Genomic DNA, 19,451 nt, shown 5'->3' with positions numbered 1-19,451 from the left:
TTTTTTTTTTTTTGTATTTTTTGTAGAGATGTGGTTTCACCCATGTTGGCCAAGCTGGTCTTGAACTCCTTGAAATCAACCATTTCTCCAAGAAGCCTTCATTCCATTGAGTGACAAAGGATATTTAAAAACCAAGATCTGCTGGGTACGGTGGCTCACGCCTGTAATCCCAGCACTTTGGGAGGCTAAGGTGGGTGGATTAGAAGGTCAAGAGATTGAGACCATCCTGGCCAACATGGTGAAACCCCATCTCTACTAAAAATGCAAAAATTAGCTGGGCATAGTGGCACGTGCCTTAGTTCCAGATACTTGGGAGGCTGAAGCAGGAGAATCGCTTGAACCCGGGAGGTAGAGGTTGCAGTGAACCGAGATTGCACCACTGCATTCCAGCCTGGGTGACATAGCGAAACTCTGTCTCAAAACAAAAAGCAAAAAACAAAACAAAAAACAAAAAAACAAAGATCTGAGCACTACATGTGCTTATAACTGCAAACTTTTAAAACCACTCATTAGATAGTTATTCTATAAGTGATCATTTTCACCAGGGCCATCACATATTATACATGCCATTACATGCTCTTTCTCCTGTTTTCACATTCTTTTCAGCTCTGGGATTTGGAGCCACTGTGTATGTTTGCCTATTTAGGAAGCATTGCTTGCTCTGAAGTCTGTACTTTTGAAAAGACTTTAATTGCTCTTTCTTTGGGCAGTTCAAAGGTTACTGGATTTTATTTACTATCTTTCTTACTTGAGTTACTTTTATTCTGTTCTTTCATTTATATCTACTAAATAAAGATGTAGACTGTACTTAATTGTCTTTTTCCTCTTGGCAATGGAGCAAGGCTAAAGGTGATTCTTGTTAATTTGTTACTCATTTGGGTTATTCATTTATCTGGATTTGATTTGAGATGATGTTTAGTCTTGGTTTGTAAAGAGATCTGTACTGAACATTTCTGTGTTCTTTGCCTAAAATGTCCTTTCACAGGCTGACGTAGTGCTGCTATTTGGAGTGTGGGAATCCAGCTATAGGGAATTGGTTTTATGTGAGAGTCTGGCTAAGTTTTTATTTTCTTTTCTACTCAAAGAATATGTTTTATATTCCTGTCATTTGAAATTTAATTTTGCTCCTGACAATGAAAAATATTTAACAATGGTAATTCTCTTCATTCTTTAATGATTCTTTGATCCATCTGCCAGAATGTGAGCTGCATTCATTTTGTAGAAAATGTGTGACCTTTGGGACATAGATCTAATTCCTGATGTAGTTTCTTTAGAATATATTCCATGAAAATATATTTAAATTCTTAATTTGAAGACAAATTTTGCCTTTTATTTTCATTTAGTCTGTGTGGTTTATAATAGTTTTTTTTCCCTCCTTATTTGAATAAGTCTTCTAGTATTTAGGATAATCTCTCTTTCTCTCTCTCTCTCTCTCTCTCTCTTTCTGTGTGTGTGTGTGTGCGTGTGTGTGTGTGTGCTTGTGTATAAGTGTGTGTATGTGATTGTTAAGTTTAGGTAAGGTCACTTTTAGCAAGATACATTGACATGGTCATCAGAGCCTTTGAAATTGTAGACTCCATTTGAATAATAGTTTTGAAGACTTTTTATTTTTTTTCTTTAAAAAACATAGTGTATGTTGTAGGCAAGATAGTATTTTAATACCTAGCTCCTGTCAATCTTCTGAAAACACTCATTTTGACGGTTTATCTGAAAAGCATCACAGGCATACATGGAATACTGTAGAAGGCAAAAATATGCACCAGTCAGGTGAAAAGTGTTTATTAAATTCCTGCTATACTACTGTTTCTTGTGTCCCGTGTTCCAGCTATTCAGATCAGACAGGACCTCTTTTCATCTGTATGGATGTTGATGTTCCAAGTAGGGAGATATTGTGACTCTGCCTTTTGTATAGGCCTGAATTTGGGGAGTGCTTCTCCTGTGGGGCTGCAATCATTCTGAATTGTTCCAGGATGGCTGTCTGTAGGTGCATCCATGCTACATTCTCATGGGAGAAGCCCCAGTTGTGTTTGCCGTGGGGTGCCTGGTGGGGAACCAGACCCTTCACTATCACAGAGGCTACCTCCTGTTGGGGTAGAAGGTGCTATCTAGTTGAGGAAAATGAAACAGATGCGTATGAAACAATTGCCAGACAAAACATACCTTTATATATTGGTATTCCCAAGTTGGATTTAGTAAAACAAAGTGGGAATTCTGTGATAAAGACATATATCAGTGTAAACTTTTTTCTTTTTTTGTTCAGTATGTTTTTGCTGCTTCACAGGATACTGCTTATCAATTTACTTACCTTTGGCGACTAGTGACATATGCTTCTTAGTATTACGTTTCAGAAGTTTTAGGTGTTGTGTAATTAATCAGCCAGTTTTCCTGCCTCTCTATGGTAGAGATTGAGGCATTCATTTTCAAAGGGGTTATTGAGGTAGCAAGCCATATTAATCACATTTTTGGTCTTAGAATAATATATGTTTTTTTTTTTTTTTTTTTTTTTTTTTAGATCGGGAGTCTTACTCTGTCACCCAGGCTGGAGTGCAGTGGTGTGATCTCAGCTCACTGCAACCTCTGCCTCCCAGGTTCAAGTGATTCTCCTGCCTCACCTTTCGAGTAGCTAGGATAGTACAGGTGCGTGCCCAGCTAATTTTTTGTATTTTAAGTAGACATGGGGGTTTCACCATGTTGGCCAGGTTGGTCTCAAACTCCTGACCTCAAGTAATCTGCCTGCCTCAGCCTCCCAAAGTGCTGGGATTACAGATGTGAGCCACTGCACCTGGCTAAGATAAAATTGTTGATACTCATAGAAATACTTTGTAAAATATCACTCATAGTAATGAGTGTTTACAGTTCAATAATTACAGAATTACAGAAAGTAGCTATGTATCTTTGGGTAAGGTACTTAGTCTTTCAGAACCCCAATTTTCTCAGTAGTAATTAAACTAGGACAATAAAATTTACTTCGTATATTTCTTGTGAGACTTAAATGAGATGACACATATGAAGCTCCACACAGTTCCTAGAATACAGAAGTGCTCTGTACATGTTAGCTATTATTATTACAACCCTAAATTATTGCTATTTGTTGACCTTATGGAGTCTTTGGGTTATATATTAATTTAGATTGGCTAGCAGGTATACTGGGAGTTCTCTTGCTGTATTGAAATTTACATAAATCTTACTGGAATCCTGCTGAGGTTGGTTTTGGAATCTTGCATGTAGAAAAGTGACTATCTTGTAGGTTGGAAATGCTATATCAATACCCTGAGGGAAAAAGGATAAAGGAAATAAAGCAAAATGAGGTGCAACTGTATGAATCTATATTATTATACGTATGACAGAAGGACAAACTACTAAATTGACAGTATGGTTATGGTAAAACTTCTTTCAAAGTAATGAGAAGGCCTTTTACTATGTCAATAGAAAAAATTAAGTGAAATGCCATAAGACTGTAAAACTTTGGATCATTTGCTGACCACATCTCATTTAGTTCTAACAAGGGAACTGTCTGCAAAACAAAACAAAACAAAACAAAACAAAAACACAAAGCCTAAAAACACTGGAGAACTGGCTCTTGGTTTTGTTTCTGAAGTAACTCTATGAAGTAGAAAGTGGCTAAGAAGAATCTTCAGAATAGAATACTAACTCTTTCTTTTCAGGTGAAGGGTATCCACTGTGGGAAACTGAAATGAGCATTAGTTCTAGTTTTGTTATTGCTTGGCTTCGTGACTTTGGCCAAGTCTCTTAACCTGTCTGATATTTAATTTTTTTCATCTTTTAGGGAAGAATTTTTGCCCCAGACCCATTTAGCTCTAAAATTCCTTAGTGAACTTTTAGACATACAAAATTAAGTTTAAATATCATTTAAAAATTTATTGGCTGGGTGCAGTGGTTCATACTTGTAATCCCAGCACTTTGGGAAGTCTGGGGTGGGGGGTAGGTCACCTGAGGTCAGGAGTTTAAGACTAGCCTGACCAACATGGTAAAACTCTGTCTCTACTAAAAATACAAAAATTAGCCAGGCATGGTGGTGGCAGGCGCCTATAACCGCAGCTACTTGGGAGGCTGAGGCAGGAGAATCGCTTGAACCTGATAGCTGGAGGTTGTAGTGAGCCGAAATTGTGTCATTGCACTCCAGCCTGGGCGACAAAAGCAAAACTCTGTCTCAAAACAAACAAACAATTTATTCATTTTTTAAACATTTTATTGTGGAAAAATTTAAAGTTACCTAAAAGTAGAGAGAATAGTATATCTTTTTTTTTTTTTTTTTTTTTTTTTGAGACAGAGTCTTGCTGGATTGCCCAGGCTGGAGTGCAACGGCGAGATCTCTGCCCACTGTAACCTCTGCCTCCTGGGTTCAAGTGATTCTCCTGCCTCAGCCTCCTGAGTAGTTGGGACTACAGGCACCCGCCACCACACCTGGCTAATATTTTTGTATTTTCATTAGAGACGGGGTTTCACCATGTTGGCCGGGCTGGTCTGGAACTCCTCACCTCAAGTGATCCGCCCCCCTTGGCCTACCAAAGTGCTGGGATACAGGTGTGAGCCACTGGCCCTGGCCTGTATAATAGATCTTAAGGTACACATTGCCCAGCCCAATAATGATAATTCATGGCCAATCTTACTTTGTCTAGAATTCTACCTCTTCTCCCCTTGGTTTAAAAAAAGTTTTAACTAGTACTTTATTTTTATTCCACCCCCTCCGTCCGCCGCTGCTTTTTTTTTCTTTTGAGACAGGGTCTCTGTTGGTTGCATAGGCTGGAGTGCAGTGGTAATGGTATCACAACTCACTGCAGCATCCTTGACCTCTTGGGTTCAAGGGATCCCCTCACCTCAGCCTCCCCAGTGGCTAGGACTACATATGTGTGCCACCACGTCTGGCTCATTAAAAAAATTTTTTTTGTAAAGATGGGGTCCTGGGCTCAAGAGATCCTCTTGCCTTGGCTTCCCAATGTCAACTTTATTTCATCAAAACATTTTTAATTGATATATAATAGTTGTACACTCCTCAAATATTTTTATTTATTTATTTATTTTTGAAATGGAGTTTTGCACTGTTGCCCAGGCTGGAGTGCAGTGGTACAATCTCGGCTCACTGCAACCTCCCAGGTTCAAGCGATTCTCCAGCCTCAGCCTCCTGAGTAGCTGGGATTACAGGTGCGCACCACCACGCCCAATTAATTTTTGTATTTTTAGTAGAGACGGGGTTTCACCATGTTGGTTTGGCTGGTCTTGAACTCATAACCTCGTGATCCCCCTTGCCTTCGCCTCCCAAAGTGCTGGGATTACAGGTGTGAGCCACTGTGCCTGGCATCCTCCATTATTTTAAAGCAAATCTCAGACTTCATAATTTCATTTCTAAATATTTCAGGATATATCCAGGAGGAAAGGACTCTTTTTTAACGCATAAACATCCAGGCCAGGTGCTGTGGCTCACGTCTGTAATCCTAGCACTTTTGGAGGCCAATGCCATTATCACACATAAGTAAAAAAAATCATAATTCCTTTATTTATTTACAGATGGAGTTTCACTTTTGTTGTTCAGGCTGAAGTGCAGTGGTGCGATCTCTGCCCACTGCAATCTCTGCCTCCTGGGTTCAAACAATTCTCTTGCCTCAGCATCCCAAATTGCTGAGATTACAGGTGTGCGCCCCCACACCAGGCTAATTTTGTATTTTTAGTAGAGATGGGGTTTCACCATGTTGGTCAGGCTGTTTTTGAAGTCCTGACCTCAAGTGATCCACCGGCCTCCACCTCCCAAAGTGCTGGGATTACAGGAGTCAGCCACCGGGCCGGCCTTTCTTTTTTCTTTTTTTCTTTTTTTTGGTCATAATTCCTTAATATCGTTAAATATACAGTTGTTTTTCAGATTTTTCCCAGTTCTCTTTTTTTTTCAGTTTGTAATTTGAATTGGGATCCAAATAAAGTAATCATAGCAATTGAGTTATGTATTTCTTAAGACTTTAAATTTATAGTTCCTTCTCAGTCTTTTTCTTGCAATTTATTGTATAAAAAAACCAGTTAATTTGTCCTGTTGTATTTTTTGATTTTGCTAAATTTCTGTGATGTTAATTTTTTTTGTTCTTTATAAAGTGATCTATAACTTGCTCAGTTTTTTTTTTTTTTTTTTTTTTTTTTATCAAGAATACATCATAGAAGGTGTTGTATTCTACCAAGAGGCATATAATGGCTGGACATTACTTTATCTGTGATATTGACAGGCACTGATGATGATTTCCTAGACCTGTGAATTTATTAGGAATTACGAAATAGTGCTATTCTAGTTCTATCATTCCTTCTTCATATATTAGTTGGAAAACTTCTGTAAGGGGACTCTTTCTCTCATGGGCTATTTGATTGCTCTGAGGTATAGGCAGGAGAAATGCACATTCCTTTTATTTACCAATTGTCATAATAATTCCCCTAGGCTCTACCAGTGGTAGCTATTTTTTTTGGTAAATATCATTATGAACCCATGGTATTGAGCATGTTTGATGTGCTTCAATTTATTGCAATTATTATCCTTCTTGATGTTCACATTCTCAGGCCAGCAAAGGCCTTTTCAGGTTGGCTGCTGCATCTTTTTGACATCACCAATAATCTTTGATATCTTCCTTGATTTCTGGTATAACAAGGTATTCCAGCACCATTTTGTACATTTCCTGCCCCATTCTGGAATCAGCCATTTCTTCAAGGACTCTTAGTTCCTTTTAGTGGGAAGTCGTATTTACATACCACTGTCTGATAGTAGTAATCTCAGTGATACTGGGTTAGTCTTTGCTTCTAGGCCTTTTAATGGATGCGTAAGAAAATAAATATTAAAAAAATAATATACACTGGGCGCAGTGGCTCACACCTGTAATCCCAGCACTTTGGGAGGCCAAGGTGGGCGGATCATCTGAGGTAAGGAATTCAAGACCAGCCTGGCCAACGTGGTGAAACCCTGTTTCTACTAAAAATACAAAAATTAGCTGGGCATGGTGTCATGCGCCTGTAGTCCCAGATACTTGAGAGGCTGAGGCAGGAGGATCACTTGAACCCAGGAGACAGAGGTTGCAGTGAGCCTGGATCACCCCACTGTACTCCAGCCTGGGTGACAGAGTGAGACTCCATCTCAAAAAAAAAAATACATCATGAGTTTATACTTCATCATTTTAATTCAGAAACATCCTACACTAGAAAATGAGTAGAGAAATAAACAGAATCCAGATATGTATATGCATTTTGAAGAATTACATTATTACTATGAAATATTTTATTGCATTTTGTTCTCCTTTCAGGTAAACAATCTATTTTTGGAGTTTCTTTACTTGCTGGAATATTAATATTAACCTTCTAGCTAATAACAATGGTATTACTTTTAAATATCACCTGTTTTTGAACTCATTACCAGGATACATTTCAGTCCTCTTTGAAAACAGCTTCTTTCTTGTCCCTAACAACCCATCATTGACCAGGTCTATATCTTAAGGAGTGCTAGGTTCGCGGCCGGGCGTGGTGGTTCATGCCTGTAATCCCAGCACTTTGGGAGGCTGAGGTGGGTGGATCACGTGGTTAGGAATTCGAGACCAGCCTGGCCAACATAGTGAAAGCCTGTCTCTACTAAAAATACAAAAATTAGCTGGGCATGGTGGTGGGCACCTGTAATCCCAGCTACTCAGGAAGCTGAGGCAGGAGAATCGTTTGAACCCAGGAGGCGGACGTTCAGCAGTGAGCTGAGATAGCGCCATTGCACTCCAGCCTGGGCAACAGGGCGAGACTCATCTCAAAACAACAACAACAACAACAAAAAAAATACAGTGCTAGATTTGAGCTGTCCTGCTGTCCTTGAACTGACAAACAATGGCAATGGGGATCACAAGTGAAATGGCTTGTATAGAGGCCCAGAGGAATGAAAGAGTTTGCATATTTGAAGAACAGCTATTCTAAGTATGAGTTATTTTGGAGGGGTGGCCAGAGATAAGATATAGGGAGTGGGTGGGGGCTAGGTCACAAACAATTCAGTATGCCATGCTAAGGAACTGTTATTTTTATCCTACAGGAAATTTCCTAAGAATTTTAATATGGAAATATCTTGATTAGAATTGCAAATTTAAAAGGCTTTTTTAACCACCTGAAGAATAAACTGAGATGGGGAAGCAGTAAACAGGCTATTGCAGGACATGAGAAGCTGGACGGATTTGGGAGTTATTTGCCAGGTCAAATAATTAGAAATTAATGATCAACTGGATATAGGCAGGAAATGAAAGAATAGAGTCCAGGATGGCCCTTAGGTTTCCTTCAGTTTGAATTATAAATGTAGAATGTAGAAGGAGCAGTCTGGGTTGGTGGCATGTGAGTGTGGCTTAAGTGGGATAAGTTCTGCTTAGGGGTTGTCAGCTTGCATAACCTTGGACTTTCTGGTAGAGATGTCCATACATGCACAAATATATATAAACATAAGGACCCAGACTTGGGTTCAAATCCCAGCTCTGTTACTTCCTATCTGTGTGACCTTGGGTAGGTTAGTTAACCTTTCCATGTTTTGTTATAGTTGTAGAAAGGGGATAATGGCACATAATTCATAAGGTTGTTGTGTGAATTAAACAATCTAATTGACAAAAGTCTAACAGTGTCTAATACACAATAACTTGATAAATGTTGTCATTGCTATTCTAGATATGGGGATTGCCAGTATCTTGTTTAGAGCCGTGGAAGGGATGAGATTCATTAGAGAGATGAGAATGAGAAGAGGGGGGACCAAATATGGACTGTTGGGTATGTCAACAGTTGAACCTCAGAAACTCAGTTGCTAGGACTTCTCCATTCTGTCCTCTACCCTCAATAGGTTATTTCAGACATCACTGGAGGAAGTAGAGGTTTATTTCTGTCTTATAGCCAGTTGTAACAAGTGTTGTTTTTACTCCCAGGTTTATATATTCACATTCATTCATTTATTGAACATGCTTTTGCTAAGTTACTGGTAGACGTTATTCTAGGTGCTAAAGATATTGCAGAGAACAGTCACCTCAGTCACAGGCCTCAGAATACTAACATTCTAGAGGAGAGAGAGGTAGCCATCAAAAAGATAAAAGTATTTGCTAGTGATAAGTACTTTAGAGAGAATGAACATATGAAATGCTAGAGAATTCCTAGGTGTCTATGATAGATTGGGTGGTAGAGAAAGCTTCTCTGAGAAGGATATAGGACATGAGAGGCTGGATGGATTTGGGAGTTATTTGGCAGGTCAAATAATTAGGAAGATTGGAGGGAAGTGCAAAGGTAGTGCAAGGGCCCCTTGGTAGTGCAAAGGCCCCACCATGGGAATAAGCTGTGGAGAACACTAAAAAGACCAGTGGGACCCAAGATAGGGCACTGGGAAAACAGACAAGCTGAGGCCAAAGAGCAGGTGGTAACCAAGCCACATAGGGCCCTCTAAGCCAGGATAAAGAATGGAGGTTTGTTTTAAGTGACTTGGAAAGTCTCCAGAGAGCTTTAGGCAGGGAAGTAGTACACTGATTTGCCTTTTCTATCTTTCTTTCTTTTTTGTTTTTGAGACAGAGTCTCACTCTGTCGTCCAGGCTGGAGTGCAGTGGCACGATCTTGGCTCACTGCAACCTCCCCTTCCCAGGTTCAAGTGATTCTCCTGCCTTAGCCTCCTGAGTAGCTGGGATTACAGGCGCACACCACCATGCCCTGCTAATTTTTGTATTTTTAGTAGAGACAGGCTTTCACCATGTTAGTCAGGCTGGTCTTGAACTCCTGACCTCATGATCCTCCCGCCTTGGCCTACCAAAGTGCTGGGATTACAAGCATGAGCCATCATGCCCGGCCTTTTGATTTACCTTTTCAAAAGGTCACTGTATGGTCGAGCATGATGGCTTATGCTTGTAATCCCAGTACTTTGGGAAGCTGAGGTGGGAGGATTGCTTAAACCAGGAGTTCAGGACTAGCCTGGGCAACAAAGCAACATCCTATCTCTACAAACAATTTAAAATTAGCTGGGTGTGGTGGTGCACTCCTGTGGTCACAGTTACTTGGGAGGCTGAGGCAGGAGGATTGCTTCAACCCAGGAATTTGAGGCTTCAGTGAGCCAAGATCACACCACTGCACTCCAGCCTGGGTAATAGAGCAAGACCCTGTCTCAGTCAATCAATCAATCAATCATTCAGTGAGTCAATCGGTCAATCACAGTAATCACAAGAGTCAAGAATGAGGTAGGGACATTGATCACAATCAGTCAGTCAATCAGTCACAGTGATCACAAGAGTCAAGAATGAGGTAGAGTATTCATTTGACATACCTCAGGGCAGAAATAGGTGGCTAATGAAATAATATAGATGAAAGATACTTTATTTTGTTCTCTCTTTTCCTTTTATTACCAAGTGAAAGCCTCATCCTGAGTCTCTTGCTTGCTTGGAAGCCTCACAGCTGTCCTTGAACAGATCCCTGTCGGGAGAATTGTTTGGATAATTGAGGTGCTTCAGGCCTGGAGCCCTAATGACCTAGTGAAGGTACTTAACCTGACTCGTAACACAGGGCAGCAGGGGTTAATGAATGGGGTTCTAAGATATGAGCATGTGTTGAATTACTTTCTTCTGAGGAGAGTTCATAGCTTCTTACCAGTTTGTCAAAGGGACCTGTGACCTCCAAAAGGGTAACCATTAACAGACAGTGCGTTGAGCACTGATGGGAGGTGTCATAGGAATTACAGAAAACAAGAGCACCAGTGATAGCTCCCGCTTTCTAAGGCAGAGGTTAGGGAGAGAGGGAAAACACAAAGTTAGACATAATTATGAAGAAAAATGGGGTAGGCAGGCCAGATCATATGGCAGTCAGGGAAAATATTAAGAGATAATAAATCTTTTCCCCTTAGCTTCCTCCCTGTACATTTTTACTTGGGTCTAGAAATTCACATGTTGCATTCAATGTCCATAAATACCACAAGATGGCGAGGTTGCTCCTTAAAACGAATGTAACTTACTAAGTGGTAAAGAGGGAGGGAGGAAGAGAAAGAAAATGTGTGTTAGGTGCGCCTCTCTGATTTTCCATAACTTCCCTGATTTTTCTTAGCTCTACTTAAATATAAAATAGAACTGACATGCATACATTTTTCCTCTTTAATTTAGATTTTGATCGTAGTTGTTTTTGGAATTGTAAAGCTAAAAATAAAATTTAGAAGAACTATCTGGATCCCAGGCTTAACATTTTTTCTAGCTCTTTATTAAATCATTAGTGAATAATTTAATTCTGTACATTGCCAACAGAGCCATCTTAGCAAAATACCATTTTGATGTCCATTCTCTGCTTTATTCTGTTTATTTGTTCTCGTAAATATTTGTTGATAGTACAGGTAGTCAGTATTTAAATAGTTATGGTAAGTATAAGGTGAAAATGTGGAATAAATTTTGACTCATTATAGAATATATGTTTATTATTATTGTCAGCTTCTTTGCTATTATGAATAAGTGCAAGGTTTCAACTGCAAAATATTTCAATTTTTATGGTTTATTAAACAACATAATTTCAATACTTAGATGTCTATTGTCATCATTTGACATATCTCAAGGCAGTTTTCTTTTTGTTATTCTCAACATTTTGTAGAAAAGTTAAGCTAATATAGTATTAATATATTGATTAATTCATCTTTAGTAACTATATATTTAGCTCTCAATGTAAAATTCATTTTGCTTGTGTTATCTAATCAAATTAAATCCTCATAAGAAATCTATGAGAAAATGTGAATATTGCCGCTTTACAGTTGAAGACATTGAGTCTTAGGGAGATTGAATAAATGTTAAAGATTTAATAGTTGTCAGAGCTATAATTTGAATCTAGATTTTTTTAAATCTCAAAACTCCTCTTTTTCACTATACTTTACTGCTTCCAACAAGAGCAACTATTCCTTTTCTCTTTAATAGTAATACTAGAAGTTGTAATTTACAGTAATTAGGATATTTGTGTCTCTCCCTTTTTCTAAGCTGAACAGAAAGAGAATTTTTCTTGTAGGCCTTTATTTAGAAGAGTCCGTTTAGAGCTGCACTGATGGTGAGAGACCTGGGTTTGTGCCATTTGAGGGATTTAGGCTTCTCGCCAGAAGCACCTGATTTTCCAAACCTAGAGTGAACTGAAACTTAATTCCTTTTTGTGACTTCCTGCTGAGATAACAGGTGGTTCATGGTGCACAGGCCTTCCTGCTATTGGCAGCTTCTCTCTGTTCCTGGAGAATTGTTTTATGCTGGGGACTACTTGTGGTTTGAAAACCATTGCTTTGAAGACTGGAATCCCGGGCCAGGGTGCCCTTTACACAGTATGCTGCCTGCCCTGGAACTCATTCTCTAAAGCTTGGTGTTAATTTATTTCTGTACAGAGAATGTTGACTTATAGTTTGTTTCTCTTTATTTACTTCATGTTCCATTTTTGCTTTTCTGAAGACTGAGAGAGTAATAGTTAAGAATTTATAAGTTTTGTTATTGATATTGGGAGACAAAACGAATTTACCTGAATCAAGACGTTTGGGTTTTTTCAGTATGGTTTTATGTGGCTGGGAGCAGTAGCTCATGCCTGTAATCTCAGCACTTTGGGAGGCAGAGGCAGGTGGTTCCCTTGAGCTCAAAAGTTCAGCACCAACCTGGGCAACATGGTGAAATCCCATCCCTACCTAAAATGCAAAAATTAGCCGGGCGTAGTGGTGCATGCCTGTAGTCCCAGCTACTCGGAAAGCTGAGGTGGGAGAATTGCTGGAACACAGTCAGTGAGGTTGCAGTGAGCCCTGACAGTGCCACTGTACTCCAGTCTGGGCGACAGAGTGAGACTCAGTCTCAAAAATAAACAAATAAAAATAAAATATGAATTGAAAAAAACAATGATTTTGTTTTTTCTTCATGTAATAGTTCTAATTGAAAAACAGGCATAGTGGAAATAAGATTGACCATGAATAATTATTGAAGTTGACTGATGGGTTTATTTTATATATATGTGTGAGTGTGTGTGTATATATATATATATATATATTTTTTTTTTTTTGAGACGGAGTCTTGCTCTGTGACCAAGTTGGAGTGCAGTGGTGCAATCTCAGCTCACTGTAACCTTCATCCCCTAGGTTGAAGCAATTCCCCTGCCTCAGCCTCCCGAGTAGCTGGGACTACAGGCGCGTGCCACCATGCCCGGCTAATATTTTGTATTTTTAGTAGAGATGGGGTTTCCCCATGTTGGTCAGGATGGTCTTGATCTCCTGACCTCGTGATCCGCCCGCCTTGGCTTCCCAAAGTGCTGAGATTGCATGCTTGCACCACTGCGCCCAACTGTGGGTTTAATTATATATTCTATCTATTTTTATTTGACATTTTCTAAGTTAAAACATAAGCAGAGACATGTTTTAATACCTTTTTATCATCAGTAATTATAAATATAATATTGAACTATTTTAATTCTTTTTTATTTTAGCAATTAATTCAAGAAAGATATTTTAATTCTTTAATATTCAGTGATAATTTTATCTGTGGAGTTTGTTTTACATACTCTTATTTGTAACAAAGATCATTTCTGGTGGCGAATGCATCTGGGTACGTTAATCGGTGATGATCACTTACTTCTACAGTTTCCTTTATTTACTTTTTATAGATTATTTGTTTTTTTTTTTGAATTATTATTATTATTATTATTTTCTGAGACAAGTCTCACTCTGTTGCCCAGGCTGGAGTGCAGTGGCACCATCTTGACTCACTGCAACCTCCACCTCCCAGGCTCAAGTGATTCTCATGTCTTAGCCTCCTGAGTAGCTGGGACTACAGGCGCATGCCACCACACCGGCTAATTTTTGTAATTTTAGTAGAGACAGGGTTTTATCATGTTGGCCAGGCTGATCTTAGATTCCTGACCTCAAGTGATCTGGCCTCCTTGGCCTCCTAAAATTCTGGGATTATAGGCATGAGCCGCCACGTCCAGCCAAAACATTATTTTTATATAAAATATTTTTGTATTCATTCCTTCCTTCAATAAAGCTTATTGAACACTGTTCTAGAGGCTGAGGATACAGCAGCGAACCAAACAGAAAAACATTCTGGAGTGTACACTTTAGTAGGGAGGAGACAAAATAAATCTAACAAATAACTGTTTTACATTTCTATTATGATAAGCACTGTGGCAGCATATATAATGAGGGTACTCTTTTATAAAAGGTTGAGGGAGAGTCTTCCAGGTGGCTGGAGAAACAAGGCTTGCAGGCAATTCTTTCATGGCCTTCCTAAAGCAGCACATGCAGGGAATATCATCAGGTAGCTCATGTGTATGGAAAGCTCTTCATTGGGCTACTCTGCTTGTTGGGGACAGATTCATATAGCTTCTGATACAGACTTTATTTATTTTTATTTTTATTTTTTTGAGACGGAGTCTTGCTCCGTTGCCTAGGCTAAAGTGCAGTGACGCGATCTTGGCTTACTGCAACCTCTGCCTCCGGGATTCAAGTGATTCTCCTTCCTCAGCCTCCCCAGTTGCTGAGATTACAGGCACTCACCACCACGGCCAGCTAATTTTTGTGTTTTTAGTAGAGATAGGATTTCACTATGTTGGCCAGACTGGTCTCAAACTCCTGACCTCAGGTGATCCTCCCATCTTGGCCTCCCAAAGTCCTGGGATTACAGGTGTGAGCCACCACACCTGACCTGATACAGTCTTTATAATGTAGCAATAAGCACCAGGACTGAGGGGAGCAGTAAGAAAATCTTTCTTGTGTTCTGTTGATTCTTGCTGATTGCAAAAAAAAAAAAAAAAAAAGAAAGGAAAGAAAAAAATGTGATACCTGTGATACCTTCTCTACCTTCTCTTTGTAATCTTAAAAATCACTTAGTTGATGTAATTGTTTTATTTAGTCCAAATTTTAAATTACACCCAGCCTCTGATTTTCTTTAAGAATAGCCAGGGTAGGCCACTCATGCCTGTAATCTCAGCACTTTGGGAGGCCGAGGTGGGCAGACCACAAGGTCAGGGGTTCGAGACTAGCCTGGCCAACGTGGTGAAACCCTGTCTTTACTAATAATACAAAAATTAGCCAGGTGTGGTGGCATGTGCCTGTAGTCCCAGCTACTTGGAAGGCTGAGGCAGAAGAATCGCTTGAAACTGAGAGGCAGAGGTTGCAGGGAGCCAAGATCTTGCCACTGCACTCCAGCCTGGGCAACAGAGTGAGACTCCATCTCAAACAAATGAACAAGCAAACAGAATATCCAGGGTAGAGCACTGTAATGAATTCTTACTGCCTTCTTCAAGGAATGGTATATATCTAATAGTCTCAAAATGCTGCAGGATTTCTGGATAGAAATGGTTTTAACACACTGTATTTATTGTACAATGATTTTAGCACACCCTGTGTAGTGCTGAATATGTTTATTCTTGTTTTTTTAGGGTATGGTCAGACAGGTCCAATTTCTCAGCGAGCTGGTTATGATGCTGTTGCCTCTGCTGTTTCTGGTCTGATGCACATCACGGGGCCTGAGGTAGGTATCCTTCTTTAGAATATTCATAATTTCTTCCCTTACATATTCCAAAGGGATTTTACTTTGCACTATCCCATAGGATTAAATGAGTTATTGGGTTGGGGCAAAAGTAGTTGCTGTTTTTGCCATTGAAAGTAATAATTTTAGAAAGAAACCGGGGAAAGAGAATGACTTATGAAAGTAAAATGGGAAGCGTTCATTACAAATGTATTAGAGGCTAAACATCAATTTGGCCACATGGAAAAGAGCAGTGTTTTTAGCAAGAAGCCATAGATAGTTGGTGAACACCTTTTCCACATTTATTATGTTATTCAAGCTTAATATAGGTAACTTTGTGTGATTTAGGAATATTCCTTCTTTGAAATAAAACAGTTGAATAGACTAGACCACAGATGTCGATTTCTACTAGAGTGCCTTCATTTGGCATGTATACATAGCAGAGGGTTTCTTAAATTTGTCGCTTAAGGCCTCAGGTTTAAATGTATCTGATTTGTCAATGTGCATTAGATTCTGACAGTGAAATAATTAATTTGATTTTATAATAATTCCTCTCCACTGATAGTGGGTTGGGAAGTTTCTAACAAGTATTTAGATGGCCAAAATGTAGTTGGTTAGATTAAAAGAAAGACTCCTGGGGAAAGCAATATGAATGACATTAAACAAAGTTGAAAAAAAAGTGTGAAAGTCTAGTAAATAAAAATGCTTAAAGACATCTATTTCAAAACAAGCAGGATTCATGGCCTTACAAAACTTGTTTTAGTAGGTATTCATTCCCTAAATCACTTCCTGTAGTTAATTCTTCAGGAAATATTGCTTGCTGTAGTGTTGAAATAGACTGAGGCAGAGTGACCTCAAGTCTTTTGCAATCTTCCTTTCATTTAATTTTACTAATTAATGAATTATTTCCCTTTGTCTCTAATTCCTGATTATGAGATTTACTTTTTATTAATTTCAAAGAGCTGTTGAGGTTTTAATTTCTTGAAATATAAAGTTATTGTACTTTCATCTTCGTTTCATTTTCACATATTTAGGAAAAATGTGAGTGGCCTTTGCTTTTGTTTTGTTTATTTTTTTATTATTATTATTTTGATACAGAGTCTTACTCTATTGCCCAGACTGGAGTGCAGTGGCATCATCTCGGATCACTGCAACCTCCATCTTCCGGGTTCAAGTGCTTCTTCTGCCTCAATCTCCCAAGTAGCTGGGATTATAGGCATGTACCACCACCCTCGGCTAATTTTGTACATTTAGTAGAGATGGAGTTTTACCATGTTGCCCAGGCTGGTCTCGAACTCCTGACTACAGGTGATCCATCCACCTCATCCTTCTAAAGTGCTGGGATTACAGGCGTGAGCCACGGCACCTGGCCTTGTTTTGTTTTTTGAGACAGGGTCTCAGTCAAGGCTGGAGTGCAGCCTCAATGGCACACTGCAGCCTCCTGGGCTCAATAGATTCTCCAACGTCAGCCTCCCACATAGCTTGGACTACAAGTATGTGGCACCACACCTGACTAATTTTTAAATTTTTTGCAGAGATGCTATCCTATTATGTTGCTCATTCTGGTCTTGAACTCCTGGGCCCAAGCCATCTTGACCTCCCAAAGTGCTGGGATTACAGGCGTGAGCCACTGTGCCCTGCTGGCCTTTCCTTAAAATATTCAAGAGCACCAGTTTCCTTTCCATCCATCGAGAGAATAGAGCATGAACATTTCTCTCATTGCTCAATTCCATAGAGTCTCATATGGCCAAGACATTCTTCATTGTGAATGCTTTTATTTAAGGGTGTTGAACTCAATTAGGAATATGTGAAAAGATCTGGGATTTAAACATTTGTATATTCAAATGATAAAATGAATTAAATGAAAAACTGCTGAGATGGGTGATTACTGTAGTTCCTTTAGTACATTGTACTGTGGTCTAACAGGGATAACCACACAGTATAGCTCAACCTTATAATTTCCCAGTCAATAACAGCTTTTAACTCTTGTATTACCCTACTTGGGTGATTTTTGTTCTAGGTGAGCAAATAACATTTATTGAGTGCTTGGTATGTGCCAAACATTGCTTTATATACTTTCCATGTATTACATTAAGTAAACTTAACTCTCATACTGTATTTCTTTCACATGGACACATCTTTCACTTCTTAATTCAGTTACTCATCCACCTAGTAAGTAGTTACTGCATCTGTTTCCTACTGTATGATGGGAATGGTGGTAGGTGCTGGAGATTAAGCAGGCAAGAGGACAGGCACAAGTCCTTACCTTCCTATAGCTATTAAGTGGGGAAAACAAATATTAACAGAAAATATTTATTACATGCAAATAAAAAGAACTCTGAAGAAGTGTACAGGGTGCTATGAACATATATAACAGTGTGCCTCAGGCCATTATTATGCTTCTAAAGATCTCCACAAAGTGTGGTTTGGCAGCCAAGGATAAGAGCAGATTGAAAAGAATCAGTCCATGCTGGGAGTCCCGCTTAAGAAAGTTGTTTTCCCTTATCTTATCAGCAATATATTAATAATTTCCTAAGCCTCTCAGTGGAGATTGTATAGGAAAGATCACTTCTGAAAGCCTTGGCTAATATTTTTAACCAGCCAATGCACATGCACTATTGCCAATTATATCCATTGTGTATGAGCTTTTCTCTAACTGCACAGCCATGTATCTGTGCTGTAGCATAACTCCATGTTGTCAGATGACTGATTGGAACCCAGGCTTCTCTGACATCAGGAGCCTTCTCCACATCACCCTACACAGTGGAGCCCAACTTTATCAGGGCTGTTGGTCAGGGAAGGCATCTCTATAGTTAGAGTGGGATCCTGTTAACCATTAGCTAATTAGCATTAGAGAGTAATGCATGGTATTGCATGTCATCTAGATTCTGCTGGAGAGTCTGGTAGTTTTGAAGAGCCCAGAGAAGGGCAGTGTCACTAAATTATTGTGAATTAATAAAGAAGTGGGGCCAAATGTGGTTGGGAAGGTAAGGAACAGTGGCCGACTTATTGGTTGTGGATTTAATACATTATTATATACAAATTTATTAAATACTTTAATACATTATTATATACAAATATATTTTTAGTGATAATCTTATATATTTCTGCCTGTAAATCAAGTGATATTCCAAAGATATAGACTAGTGTTACAATGAAAAAACTCAAAATGCATCTTTTTTTCCCTATAATGTAATAATAATGTAATTTTTATACAAAAGGGGGCATATCTAAACGTATAGTATAGGGGCTGGGCACTGTGGCTCATGCCTGTTATCCCAGCACTTTGGGAGGCCAAGGCAGGCAGATCACTTGAGGTCAGAGTTCAGGATCAGCCTGGCCAACATGGTGAAATCCCGTCTCAACTAAAAATACAAAAATTAGCCAAGCATTGTGGCACATGCTTATAATCCCAGCTACTTGGGAGACTGAGGCAACAGAATTGCTTGAACCTGGGAGGCAGAGGTTGCAGTGACCCAAGATTGTGCCACTGCACTCCAGCCTGGGTGTCTAAGAGAGACTTTGTTTCCAAAAAAAAAAAAAAAAAAAAAAAAAATTATAGGGAAAATTTTATGAAAGCAGTCTTTATCATGTGATTTAAGGTAAACTAGTTACTGTTAACTTTTACTAAATCTAAAATCCAGCCTTTTAAGCATGCTATGGTGTTGTCAGATTAGATTATATTTGATTATGGACAAAAAGAGAATATGTTTTGAATATCTACACTATGCCAGATAGATGATAGACATTTTACATATATTATTAGTTCTTTTGATCTTCACATTGATACTTCCAGGTGCGTATTGATGAACTCCTTTTCTCTTTCTTTCTTTCTTTTTTTTTTTGAGACAGAGTCTCATTCTTTTCGTCCAGGCTGGAGTGCAGTGGCACAATCTCAGCTCACTGCAACCTCCACCTCCTGGGTTCAAGTGATTCTCCTGCTTTAGCTTCCCTGGTAGCTGGGATTATAGGCATGTG

The 19,451-nt window shown here is 39.1% G+C and overlaps 1 protein-coding gene across 4 annotated transcripts in view; it reads left to right on the top strand.

Moving 5' to 3' along the window:
• The window catches only part of SUGCT (succinyl-CoA:glutarate-CoA transferase), a 691,493-nt gene that overhangs the window by 61,754 nt on the left and 610,288 nt on the right, over positions 1–19,451 (top strand). For all 4 annotated transcript variants that reach the window (XM_012473534.3, XM_064366749.1, XM_064366747.1 and 1 more), the window contains one exon: positions 15,385–15,476. In XM_012473534.3, the coding sequence (XP_012328957.2) occupies positions 15,385–15,476 (92 nt within the window). The remainder of the gene's footprint in view (positions 1–15,384; positions 15,477–19,451) is intronic.

The sequence above is a fragment of the Aotus nancymaae genome, unplaced genomic scaffold, assembly GCF_030222135.1.
Source record: "Aotus nancymaae isolate 86718 unplaced genomic scaffold, 86718_ANA_hifiasm-v0.15.2.pri h1tg000065l, whole genome shotgun sequence".
NCBI lineage: Eukaryota > Metazoa > Chordata > Mammalia > Primates > Aotidae > Aotus > Aotus nancymaae.
Note: the sequence above shows the minus strand (reverse complement) of the source record. Positions and strands in the feature narration are given on the sequence as shown.